This window comes from Aedes albopictus, chromosome 2, assembly GCF_035046485.1.
Source record: "Aedes albopictus strain Foshan chromosome 2, AalbF5, whole genome shotgun sequence".
NCBI classification, from domain to species: Eukaryota; Metazoa; Arthropoda; class Insecta; order Diptera; family Culicidae; genus Aedes; species Aedes albopictus.
Window position 1 is genome coordinate 34,570,110 of NC_085137.1, and position 12,798 is coordinate 34,582,907.

Below are 12,798 nucleotides of genomic sequence, written 5' to 3' on the forward strand. Positions count from 1 at the left end.
TCGAGAATACGATCGGTTGTAGAACCTTTTTGCAGCACTGCCTGCCTTATCATTACACGCACTGCCCCCACTCGCATATCAGTCCCATTTGACTTTCCGGCATTTTTGAGTTAACGCTAGGAATAGTCATCATTTTCAACGTCTTTTTATAACCCATAATGAAATTGCGGATTTTTATGTCAATGCGCGAAAAAAATACCATAAGTCATGAGCGTCCCACATAGCAAGTACCCACATAACAGTCCTGTTATGGATTTATATACAGTGTATCAAACAATTGTCCGTACAGGACATTTTTTGTCAAAATAATTTCTGCTCCAAATGTTTATAACTTTTTTATACGTCAATCAAAAACGCTGAAATGTTGACCAATCATGAATCATATACTACTGTTCCATTGGTAAAATTTTGAGCGAGATCGAATATGTGTTCTGAAAGTTATAGAACTTTTAGTAAAACTTGTAAGATTTTTGAACACATTTTTAAAACATTATACCTCAATATGTAGTTGATGGAACTTTTTCAATCTTTTTTGTGTTACAGCTTATACATAAGGCTTTCATATGCAGCTTCGTTTGAGGTTTTATATACACTACAAAAAATATGAAAAATTTGCTTATATAGTTGACGATATTTGAAAAATTACTATATTTTGCACATATAATCTGCCAAACGTTTTCCACCAATAAAAGTGCATTAACTGAATGAAAAATGCATAGGACCTACTTTTCATATGTTGTTTAGTAGGTCCTGTATAAAAATATTACATTAAGAGAGTTTAAAAAAGTTTAAAACACTTGGCACTTTTATTGATCAAAATATGATAAATTTCCAAATAATACTCTGAACATATACAGATTTTTCATATTTTTTGTAGTGAATATAAAACCTTAAACAAAGCTGCATATGAAACCCTTAGGTATAAGCTGTAACACAAAAAAGATTGAAAAAGTTTCATCGACTACATATTGAGATATAATGTTTTAAAAATTTGTTCAAAAATCTTATAAGTTTTACTAAAAGTTCTATAACTTTCAGAAAACTTATTCGATCTCGCTCAAAATTTTACCAGTGGAGCTTCAATATATGGTTTATGATTGGTCAAAACCTTAGAGTTTTTGATTGACGTATAAAAAAGTTATACACATTTGAATGAAAAATTATTTTGACCAAAAAGTTGCTGTACGGACAATTGTTTGATACACTGTACCTTATAACACAGAACTGAACAAATTTATAGTAGTAGTATTCGCCAATTGTTGAACACTACCCAAATGTTGAACAGTTTTTGAAAATGTTATTATAAATTTAACTTAAGTAGTTTTCCATCAACGTAAACGTATGATCTAGATGCGTATACATGTGTGTCATGATATTGCTCCAATAGAGTTACAAAATTATACATATTTTACGTCAAAAATATCGATTGAAAATTTTGTACCGCTGATGACACGAAAACTGCACAATCCTTAAGATTAATTTTAAGAAATTGCTGTTACGAAATAAGCTTTGCTGGCAAATCGACCACAAATATCAAAGGCACACCATAGTTACAATAACTGAAAGGATGTCCTTAACAGTTTAACATTGTTTAAAATCACATTTTCATTGTAATTTCATTTGAAAAAAATATTTTTTCTTATCACACTATCATTATGCAGCTAAGATCCAATTGTTGAACACTAGCATAACCTACGATGTTAGCATGACTGCCAGATTTTTTTTTTCACTTCACCTTTTTCAGGAGCGATCTACGGGTTTTCAAAGTATTTCGGGGTCGTTCCAGGGGTATTCTAGGGAGTTGGCAGGGTCCCATGGGTTTCCAGGGGTATTTCAGGGGCTTTTGAAGGCGTTCTTTTCTTCTGTCATTTTCGCTTCTAGTGGGAACGTCCATAAATTACGTCACGCTTTGAGGGGAGGGAGGGGTGAGAGGAGTTCAGCAAAGTGTGACGAAACGTACAAAAAATTAGAGGTCTAATACAAAAAGTGTGACATAGGAGGCGGGGGGAGTTAAAATGGACAATTATTGCGTGACGTATTTTATGAACGCTCCCTCATTTGAATGAATTGTCACTCAAATGACTAACTGGGCGCAAAACACGAAAACCCCGGAAAAAAATCGCCAGAGTGGAAAAATATTGGATGTCGGATCAATGTCAGATCAAATTTTATCAAATGTTGGACCACTGTTGGACCCACATCGGATAACTGTTGAGTCTATGTTGGGTTTGGTGCCCAAAATAAAAACAGGTGAATGATAGGTTTATGTCGGGTTTTACGTCATCAATAACAAACAAAGCTTCAACCGTTCAACAATTAGCGAGAACCGTCCAACATTAGGATGAGCAAGCTTAAGGAAGCGTTCAACATTTGGGTTAAAGACTTCCCATACAAATGTTCTATTTTCTCTTAGAAAATGGTATTTCATGGATTACAAACCCAGTGGGCAGTATAAGGAATAAGTAGATCTAGACGATCACTGGATATTTTTCAACTAAAGTGGAATTATGCACGGAAAAACGAACGAAAACAAAAATGCCAGTACTAACCGTTCAACAATTGGCGAATTACCCTAAACGTTATATTTTTTACAGTTATGTATTGAGGTGAAAAGCAATCTGTGAAAGTTTCGAGATGATCGAAATATTTTTCAAATTATGACAATTTTTCATGGAAACGAGTTGTCTAACTTCAAACGCTGTTTTCTCAATTCCTCCTTTTTACAAATGGGACTGTTATGCGAGTGGGAGCAGTGCAGCAAACGCAAATAGTCCATTGCCTTACCTTACCGATCAGGCTAAGGCCGGGGTGCTCTCTGCTGTACATAGTAGCCGTCTCCATTCCACTCGGTCCATGGCTGTTTGTCTCCAGTTCCGCACTCTGCGTAGGGTCCGCAGATCGTCCACCAGATCGTCCGTGGTCGACCCACCTAGCTCGCTGCGCTCCACGTCTTCTTGTACCGGTCGGATGACTCTCGAGAACCATTTTAGTCGGGTTGCTATCCGACATCCTGATGACATGACCCGCCCACCGTAGCCTCCCGATTTTCGCGGTATGGACGATGGTTGGTTCTCTCAGCAGCTGATGCAGCTCGTGGTTCATTCGCCTTCTCCAAGGCCCGTCTTCCATCTGCACTCCGCCGTAGATGGTACGCAACACCTTCCGTTCGAAAACTTCAAGGGCGCGTTGATCCTCTGCACGTAGGGTCCATGTCTCGTGCCCATAGAGGACGACCGGTCTAATCAGCGTTTTGTAGATGTTTTACGGTGAACTTTATCCGATCGTAGAGTTCTGCGGAGTTCAAAGTAAGAACGATTTCCTGCCACAATGCGCCTCTGCATTTCTCTGCTGGTGTCGTTGTTGGCAGTCACCAGTGTCGATTTCATCACCGTCGATATAAATTCGGGGTGGTGGGCGCGGTGGAATTTCAAATGACAGTTAGCAAGTTTGTTCGGGTCACCAAGAAGAAAACCATTAACCAAAGTTGCCTAATGTCTATGCCTGTCAATATGTTCCCGGTTTTTGTGGCGAAGCTCACTTCATGTTATTTCGAGAATTATCACCATAGTGTCTTTCTGCTCATCCTATGAATTGAACTGCAGTTTCAAGCAGAATGATTGGGATTCCGGTCATATTTCCTAAAGGGGGTGGCCAAAATGTTTGGGATAGGCAACTTTTTTTTCGCACGAAAAAATTCAACATGCTGTAACTTTTCATGGAGAGCATCAACAAATTTCAAATTTTGACTGTTTGTTAACCTATTATATGTGCATCATTGGTAAAAATTTGAGCTTGATGGGTAATCTTTTCTCGTAAAACACAATTTTTTAGACAACCAATTTTTGAACTAGCATATCTTTGAAACTGAATTGAACAAAATTTTGAACGTTTATCACCAATATAAATATACTTGATGCGACAATATAAAATGTAATATTTTCTTGCGACGAATAATTGTCAACTTTGACATTCTGTATCTTTGTTCTGCTATAACCGTTTGAGCCAACAATTTGGCAGCGAACTACATAGGTATTTGGTCAATTTTGTTATAGCAAAATTCAGATCTGTCGGAGTTAAACGCTATATGAATTTGTTCAAAATTATAGCAGAATTTGTTAAACTTTATTTCAAAAGATATTTTTATTATTTTTTCTCCTTACATTTTAATTTGTTACGTCGACGGATGTTGTCCGAAAGCGTGCGAAATTATTTAAGTTTTTTTTTTTTATTTAAGTTCAAGTTAAAGTTTTTTGCAAGTGCTCCGTACTAATCTAAATTTTGCTATAACAAAATTGATCATATACAGGGGATTTCCAAAATGTTTGGGATAGGCAACTTTTTTTTCTCTCACAAAAAAGTTCAACCTGCTATAACTTTTCATAGAGCGCATCAAAAAATCTCAAATTTTGACTGTTTGTCAACCTACTATATGTGCATCATTGGTACAATTTTGGGCTCGATTGATTAATATTTCGCAAAGTTAGAACCGTTCGGGTAAAACACTATTTTTGAGGCAACTCATTTTTGAGCTGTCATATCTCGGAAATCAGTGAACCGAATTGAATGAAATTTTGAACGTACACTAACAATATGTAAATGCTTCACAAACTATTAAAACATAGGTACTTTTTAAACGTTGAAAAAAGTTATCATGGAATGACACTTTTTGGATTTTTCTCGAAAAAAATGTATTTTTTTACATCAATGTCAATAAATTTTCGTGTTGATATCCAAAGATTTTCCACTTCTGTTCTCAAATTATCTCTAATCAGATATATTAGAGCCTATTTAGATTGAAAGTAGAACACATTTAATAATTTTTGTGTGGTATTGTAAATTTGACATATTTTCCTCTATATGGGTAAAAATTTCAACCCGGTATAACTTAATTCGTCGTGAGAAAATATTACATTTTATAACGTCGTATTAAGTATCAATATATTGTTGATAAACGTTAAAAAATTCATTCAATTCGGTTCACTGGTTTCCGAGATATGACAGTTAAAAAATTAGTTGTCTAAATAATAGTGTTTTACCCGAACGGTTCTTACTTCGCGAAAAATTAATCAATCGAGCCCAAATTTGTACCAATGATGCACATATAATAGGTTGACAAACAGTCAAAATTTGAGATTTTTTGATGCACTTTATGAAAAGTTACAGCATGTTGAATTTTTTTGTGGGAGAAAAAAAGTTGCCTATCCCAAACATTTTGACCATCCCCTGTATGTAGTTCGCTGGCAATTTTTTGGCTCAATCGGTCATAGAAAAGCATAGATACAGAATGTCAAAGTTGACTGTTTTGCTAGAAAATTGGCTTTCATTGCTATTTTTATGACCACAGTTGTTGTTCCTAGCAGTAGCGTCACGTAGTGAGAGATTTTCGTACTAGATAAATGTATTTATATGTGAAGGCCACTTAGCGATGACAGTATATCCAGCGGCGTCGTGGTCGCGATTTTTTCCGTAGTCAAGTTCGCGGATTGTGAACAATCCTCGGTACCTATTACGTAATTTATTTTTAGTTCTCTTACTGTCAGATGGGTGTGACACGCTAAACCTAATTTACACAAATGGTACTTTACACTGAATAAAGTACACGGTAATGAATATTATTGGGTACCGGACTGGACATAGAAAATTTAATGGTTTTCTTTGGTATATCGAGGTCTTGAAATTGAAATTGAAATGGTATACCCTTCTAAGTGGTCAAGAATGCAAGATATGTGATGCGTCTATCAAACCAACAGCTAATAAGAATATCTGCACCAAGTAGTGAACAAATTTGGAAATAAAACGTAATCTTGAACATGAACATGATCTTGAGCATAGATGACCGTATAATTCGTAGTTGTCATTCCGTGATTGACCCTAACAATCGTAATTGAACAAGGAACCAACAAACGGAACTTGGGAGTAGGTACCACTCTCATTACGCATTTACAAAAATTCCAAACTTTATAAAGTCACTAACTGTTCCGCCAAACTTTGTCTTGTCAAGTTGTGATAGTTTGACAATTGTTAAGTTCATTGCAGGATGGCTCTCTAGATTGGTTTCATTTTGATCGTGTTGATTTTCTTCCCAGCTCATAAAAAACAGCACTTTTTAAACTTTTTTATTTTTAGTTGATTTTCGTAACTAACGCCGTCTAGTGAGCGGATTTTGAAATAAATTCAAAACAAAACCTTTCATTCTTCTGAACAACTTTTCCAAAAACATGATCTTTCCAACGTGCTACGACCAATAGTAACTACCCCATGACGGTGATCAAGTTGGTCTTGTCATCGTCACAAAATGAAATGAGCATTCACGCGCTTCGTCATGTCATATTGCAATAATCAAGCGTCATGACGGAAACTTCCATACTGTGTTTAAATTTAAATTTTTACCTAAACCAAGTGAATTTAGGCCAGTCATTGTATTTAACAAATAAAACCCACTTATCACAGTCTAACGGATTAAAACAGTAGGGGAGACTGGGGAGACTTGATTTCTTTTTTCATAATTTACCTGAAACTTAAAAAAACACAAATCTAGACTTCAGACTCTAGTTTAATTTAAAAACACTTCACTAATACTTCACTTTTGCAAAAGAAAATAAAAATGAATAAGTCGAGCACTTGACACTGAAGAAGTCTGTAAGTCACAGACGAAATAGGCCTATCTGTCCGAAGATAAGCACAGTAGTAGAATTAAAAGGAATTTGCTCGTCCTTTCTAGTTTTTCTTTAAAAGAGTTATTCATTTTTATTTTCTTTTGCAAAAGTGAAGTATTAGTGAAGTGTTTTTAAATTAAACTAGAGTCTGAAGTAACAAGTTCTACTAAAAGCTCTAAAGTAATAGTAAAACAAATCTAGATCCGATTTCCGTATAAAATGGCAGGTAAACATCTATTGCAAGTTAATACACAACAGAAGGCCTTTAAATTATTGTTAAAGTTTTCAAAACTGTGTTTTTATGGAGGCATGTCTTATGATGATTTTTTCCAAAAATGGGTAACACTTGATCCCTCTTTGATCACATGGTTTATTTAAAGGGAAAATAATTCCAGAATCTTCCTATTCATTTTGTTTTCGAGTTTCTTGTATTTTCGATGAATATGGAGTGTTTGAAATTGTAAGATTTCCTTAAATTTTTAAGGATATGCCGTATTTTCGAAATGGGGAGACTTGATCCCCCTTTTCTTGGTTTGTACTAAAGTTATAATTATCTGACACATTTTATCGTTGAATAGACTAGAATTCCAAGTAAATAGAGGCTTCCGAATAGAATTTCATTTTTCACATGTATAATGTGTATGTAATCCTCGAGGGATCAAGCCTCCCCATGTCACTGTTGTGTATACTAAGCTTAATTAATTAAAATATGTTAACAACAACCTCATTTGGATAAACAAGTTTGAAAGTATTTACAAGTAGCACATAGTCTGTGAAATTTTGATACGATTTGGTTCAATTTTCACAAAGTTATTGAGATTTTTCGGAATCGCCTAAAAGATTTCTGAAGGACTGAAAACAAACCATCAGCCGTTAAAAAATAGTGCAATGTACAATCGAAATCACTTGTAGCCAAAACATAGTCGTTTGTCCAGGAGTAGTTTTGGAAAAATTATGCTAGAAGAAAAATGTTTTTGATTCCGAGCAAATATGGGGGGAACAAGTCTCCCCAGGGATCAAGTCTCCTCAGTCTCCCCTAACCAAATCAATCATTTTACTAGATACTGCCAAGTGCTAGACTCTCTTGGTCATCGTCTCCCGATTCGATGATATTGAGAGAGCCGCTTCTGTAAAAATCGCGTGACGACTTGTGTTGACATTGATGCTTTTCAGACATGCTTCCAAGTGCTCTAGAATGCGAGATATGCGGCTATTAGACTATACTGGAAGCTCTCAAAAACACTTGCGGTGCATAGTGAGTGATTCTTGGTTCTAAATTGTTTTCTTTATGAATGATTTCTTCCTTCTTAGCAACTTCTCAAAGATAGAATGTGAGATATATGACACTTGGACCGAATTTGCAGCTACTAAGAACAGTAGTGCCACGTAGTGGGTAAACTTCGAATTTAACTGCTTTCCATACGAAAGTTTTCATTCTTCTTAGCAACTTGGCTAAAGGCAGTATCCTTCTAAGTGGCCCAGAACGCGAGATATACGCCGTTTTGATTAAACCGAAAGCTTCTAAGAACACTAGCGCCACGTGAGTAAATTTAGATCTAAATTATTCTCTCCCCTCTTCTTGGCGTAACGTCCTCCACTGGGACAAAGCCTGCTTCTCAGCTTTCAGTGTTCAATGAGCACTTCCACAGTTTTTAACTGAGAGCTTTCTCTGCCAATGACCATTTTGCATGTGTACAGTATGACCCATAAAAAAATGCGACAGTTTTCAAAGTCATCGTTCCCCTACTTCGGACTGATTAACCTCGCATGTATCTATTGGATAGTATAGTAGAGCCACTAATCTTATAATGGCAAAGGAACATAGACTGATTCCATGCAAATACCTTCGGAAATATAACGTTGAACATATGGATGTCGAAATCGTCCACGCGCCAGACGCCGTTTTTTAAGGATATAATTTTCTTTCAATTGCTTTCAATCACATTTAATGAAATTTTATTTTCAAAATAGTACTTTTATGGCTGGATAAGGTCTTCAGGAGTTGGTTGGTTTGTCGGACAAGCACGAAAAAAATATTAACTTATAAATTAAGAGTCATTTTGTGAAAATTGAATTATTTGACAAATGATAATTTTTAGAAAATATTATGTTTTAAGCATGAAATTGTTTTTAAGTACATAGTATTTGTACCTATCATAAAGGTAGGTATATATGCCTTCATCGACAAAAAAATGTTTTGAAAAATGTTCTAACAGTGTTAAGTTTTTTATTAATTTATCTTAAATACGGTTTTTAATATGTAGCACCTTTTTTAGTTTTTGTTTCCTAAACATTTGAAATTATTTTTAAAATATTTTTCAAACATGGGCGTATTAAAGAGTACATATTTCTTCAGGGTTTCCATGTGTTTAAAAGTTTTTATCTTAGTTCATTTTGCTATGAAAATTATAGGAAAACTTGATTTTATTTAGAAATTGTTAACAATTATAAGGTATCCCATATACGTAACCAATGAATATTTTGACAAAAATTTTAGAGATCCTGTATGACAATGACCTCCTTATTGTATCCTTATCCAAAAAAGTTTAATTCATTGGGATTATTTAATTAAAAATCATCAAATACTGCAAAAAAATGGAATGTCGCATTTTTTTATGGGTCATACTGTATATCGTGTGGCAGGCACGAAGATACTCTATGCCCAAGGAAGTCAAGGAAATTTCCTTTACGAAAACATCCTGGACCGACCGGGAATCGAACCCGTCACCCTCAGCATGGTCATGCTGAATACCCGTGCGTTTACCGCCTCGGCTATATGGGCCCTAACTAAATTATTCTTTATGTCAAAGTTTTCATCTTTCTGAGTAACTTTGATAAAAACAGTATCCTTCTAAATGGTTCAGAACGCGACATTGATCAAACTGCTAGGTCACAACCAGTTTTGGTAGGTGAATTTCGAAGTGAATTGTTTTCTATGTGAAAGCTCTTAGTCTTCTGAGCAACTTTGCCGACGACGTCTGAATGGTCCAGAATTCGAGATATCCCACAATTACTGTCAAAATCTAATACTATCCCACATTCCACAAGTGCTTGGTCTCAACAAGTGAGCGTATCATAGAAAATCACCAAAGAACAATGGTTTGAATTTTGTTATACTAAACTTAACATACTTGTTCACTTCCGCTCATGAACATGCAATTCACTGGAGCAGGATATATCTTTGCTGTTATTGTTACCCAGAAAATCAAACTCTTATAGAATTATGTTTTTTTACCGATTCAAGGGGCCAATATCTTATTTCAAAATCGTCGTCAGGAATGTGTTAATATGATAAAACAGTGATTCCGGGAATATTGTCTACCGGGAATCTGCTACACAGGACAGCATGTCGGACATGTGGGATAGTATTAGATTTTGACAGTAATGTGGGATATCTCGAATTTTGGACCATTCAGACGTCGTCGGCAAAGTTGCTCAGAAGACTATGACTGCTCACTCAACCCCTAGTGATAGTAACATTATTCTGAAGGACAATCCAAAAATGTGAAATTTAAACGTTAAGAAACTGCAATACTGTAAAATTAAAATTCTACCTACCTCCAAGCTGACCAACCCCTTGAAGCTATCCTCGCGAAAGTTTTCGATCCCATTGTAGCTCAAATCCAACACCCGTAGGTCGGCATTCTTCTTGAAAGTGTAATCAGCGATATCCTCCAGCTGGTTGTAGCTGATATTCAGGAACGTCAACCGGGGCAGATTGGACAGCAAATCCGTTTCGAAGATGGTGATCTGGTTGCCCTGCAGTTGAAGCGTCTTCAGATGGCTATTACCGATGAAGGCAAAGAAGTCAACGAATGTTATTTGATTGTGATGAAAGAGGGCGTGGGTCAGTTTGCTTAGGCCTTTGAGGGTGGTTTCCTCGATGGAGGTTAGTAGGTTTCGGCCCAGGTTCAGGTACTTGAGGTTAGGGACTACTTTGAAGGTGCCTTCGGGGATGATTTCGATCAGATTTCCGGCGAGGTTTATTTTATTCAGATTGGGGTACCGTTTGAATGATTGGGTATTGATACCTTTCACGAGATTCCTTCGTAGGTCTAGCGTTTGAAGGCTTTCGAGATCGTGGTCACTCCAGGATTTTATCGTGGTGAGATTGTTTCTGGAAAAGTTGAGAACCTCTAGATTCCGCAGGCCATTAAGAGCAAAATCTTGCAGGTTGTTAAGACGACTATCAGTAATCTCCAGGGTGTGAAGATCTGAAAAGCGTATGAAGATGGCATTTGGAAGCTCTTGCAGATAGCAGTGATTTATGATAACCGTTAGCGGGTTTTGAATGTGCTCTCGAATGTTGCGCAAATCTTCTACGTAGCAAGCTTTCAACGTGATGGCATAGTTTTCGTCATCCAGTTCGACATCAGCCATGTTCCGGCGTTGGGCAGCCGCCGTGTCCCAGTGGAGGACAAAGTTTCCAACCACTAGCAGTGTCAGAAACAACACTCGACCAGACATTGTATCTGCGTTAATTTTGAGGTTATGTCACATCGGAGACTTGTCGGCCGTTTTGTCGTTCTGGCCTCCCTTACCCCCTCCAACAGCGCTGGCAAATGACAAAACTTTTGCAATTTTATTTAAATTATTTAACAGTACACCCGTTCACCTCCTGCAGGAAAAGCGTAGAATATTTTTCCTCCGTTCTACTTTTCCGAGTTCAGCTGCTGGAAAATCATGCTATCTCAGCTTCGAGAAATTTTTATTCCCGCTGGCTGTCCAATTTTCCACAAAGAGCACAGTTTTGATAGTGATAATTTTACTACTTTGTTGCTGCAATTATTTACCGACCAAATCGCTGGCCTTGGCTCTGGGAAAGCGGGTCACAAAAGTTGGTCCTTCTGGAACGAAGTTTCACACAGTTTTGGGTTGCAATTTTCCACCAATACCCGGAGAACCATGGGCAATTGAAAATTCATTAAGTCGTTGACTTTCACTTGTTTGGTTCTCGTTGTTCTCGATGATCCAATAATGACGACTCGGTTCAAGCCAAGTGATAATTACACTCGAGTTGGTTGGTTCCACCGCACACACTGGTCGTTATCGACTGGTCTGAGATGTGCGCGCGCGGATTCTCGTCGCTGCCACCCACTCGGACCGGGGCAGTACCGCGGACGCGCCAAGTGGTTGACAGTCATAAAAACGGAGGTAGTCATATATAATTCACACTGACATGCGAATAAATTGAGACGTGCGGATTTCTCGGGCTGGGACTCCGTTAATCATATTTTTTTTCGACAGTGCGCTTCGCACATGCAGACTGCGACGACGGCTACTACAGGTGAGAAGTTGTTAAGCAGAAGCTGCCGGAGCGAGAATTTGTTAACTCTATATTTGGACAAGTGACGTCGAGAGCGCCGGGATTCTGATGCTGTTGAAACCGCCTCGTACATGATGGGAATTGAAAATCATTTCTATGTTTGTTTTTAATTGGAATCATATAAAAAAAGTGTTGCGGTAAATTTGACCTGCCGTGTAGGTGTTACTATTTTTACTGTATTGTTTGTGTCTGCTTGGAGATTTTCTACCTCTTATTCTGTTGAGGGTGAAGCTCAGGAAACGTGTGTAAGAGCGAGGTAACATAATGATGGATCACGGTGGGTTATGGTGGAAAATTAATCACATAAATGTTTGCTCTGTGGATAATCTCTAGCTTCTTCAAGGCTAAAATGAGTCATGTGCGACTCAAAGTTAATTAGCTGCATCTTCACAAGATGGGGGATACAGGGAATACCGACCAAGATTCCCGGGGAATTTTGATAGGGGAATCTTGACAGGGGAATCCTGACAGAGATTCTAGAGAAAACATTGTCAAGAATCACTGTCAAGAGTTCCCCGAAATGCATGTCGGGATTCTCCCGGAATCCCTCTCAGGATTCCTGTCAAGATTCCGCTGAAATCCCGGTCGGTATTCTTCCGGAATTATTTTCAGGATTCCCACTGAATTTCTTTCAGGATACTCCTGGAATTCCATTAAGGGTTCCCTCGGAATACCTGTCATTATTTCCCAGGATCTTTTGTCAGGATTGAAAATAAGGACAATATCGCAACTTGCATTTGTTGCGACATCCACCCAATGCGACATATGTTTGTCCCAACTTGAGAAGAATAGGATAAATATCGTACCGTCTACCCC

General features: G+C 37.3%; 1 protein-coding gene across 3 annotated transcripts in view; it reads right to left on the minus strand.

Moving 5' to 3' along the window:
- LOC109402509 (leucine-rich repeat-containing protein 15-like) overlaps positions 1-11,806 on the minus strand; it is a 173,180-nt gene extending 161,374 nt beyond the window's left edge. For 2 of the 3 annotated variants that reach the window (XM_062849460.1, XM_062849459.1), the window contains exon 1: positions 10,215-11,806. In XM_062849460.1, coding sequence (XP_062705444.1) covers positions 10,215-11,123 — 909 coding nt within the window. In that variant the 5' untranslated portion in view covers positions 11,124-11,806. The remainder of the gene's footprint in view (positions 1-10,214) is intronic. The other variant, XM_029876729.2, reaches the window with a different exon arrangement.
- Positions 11,807-12,798: the final 992 nt, after the last annotated feature.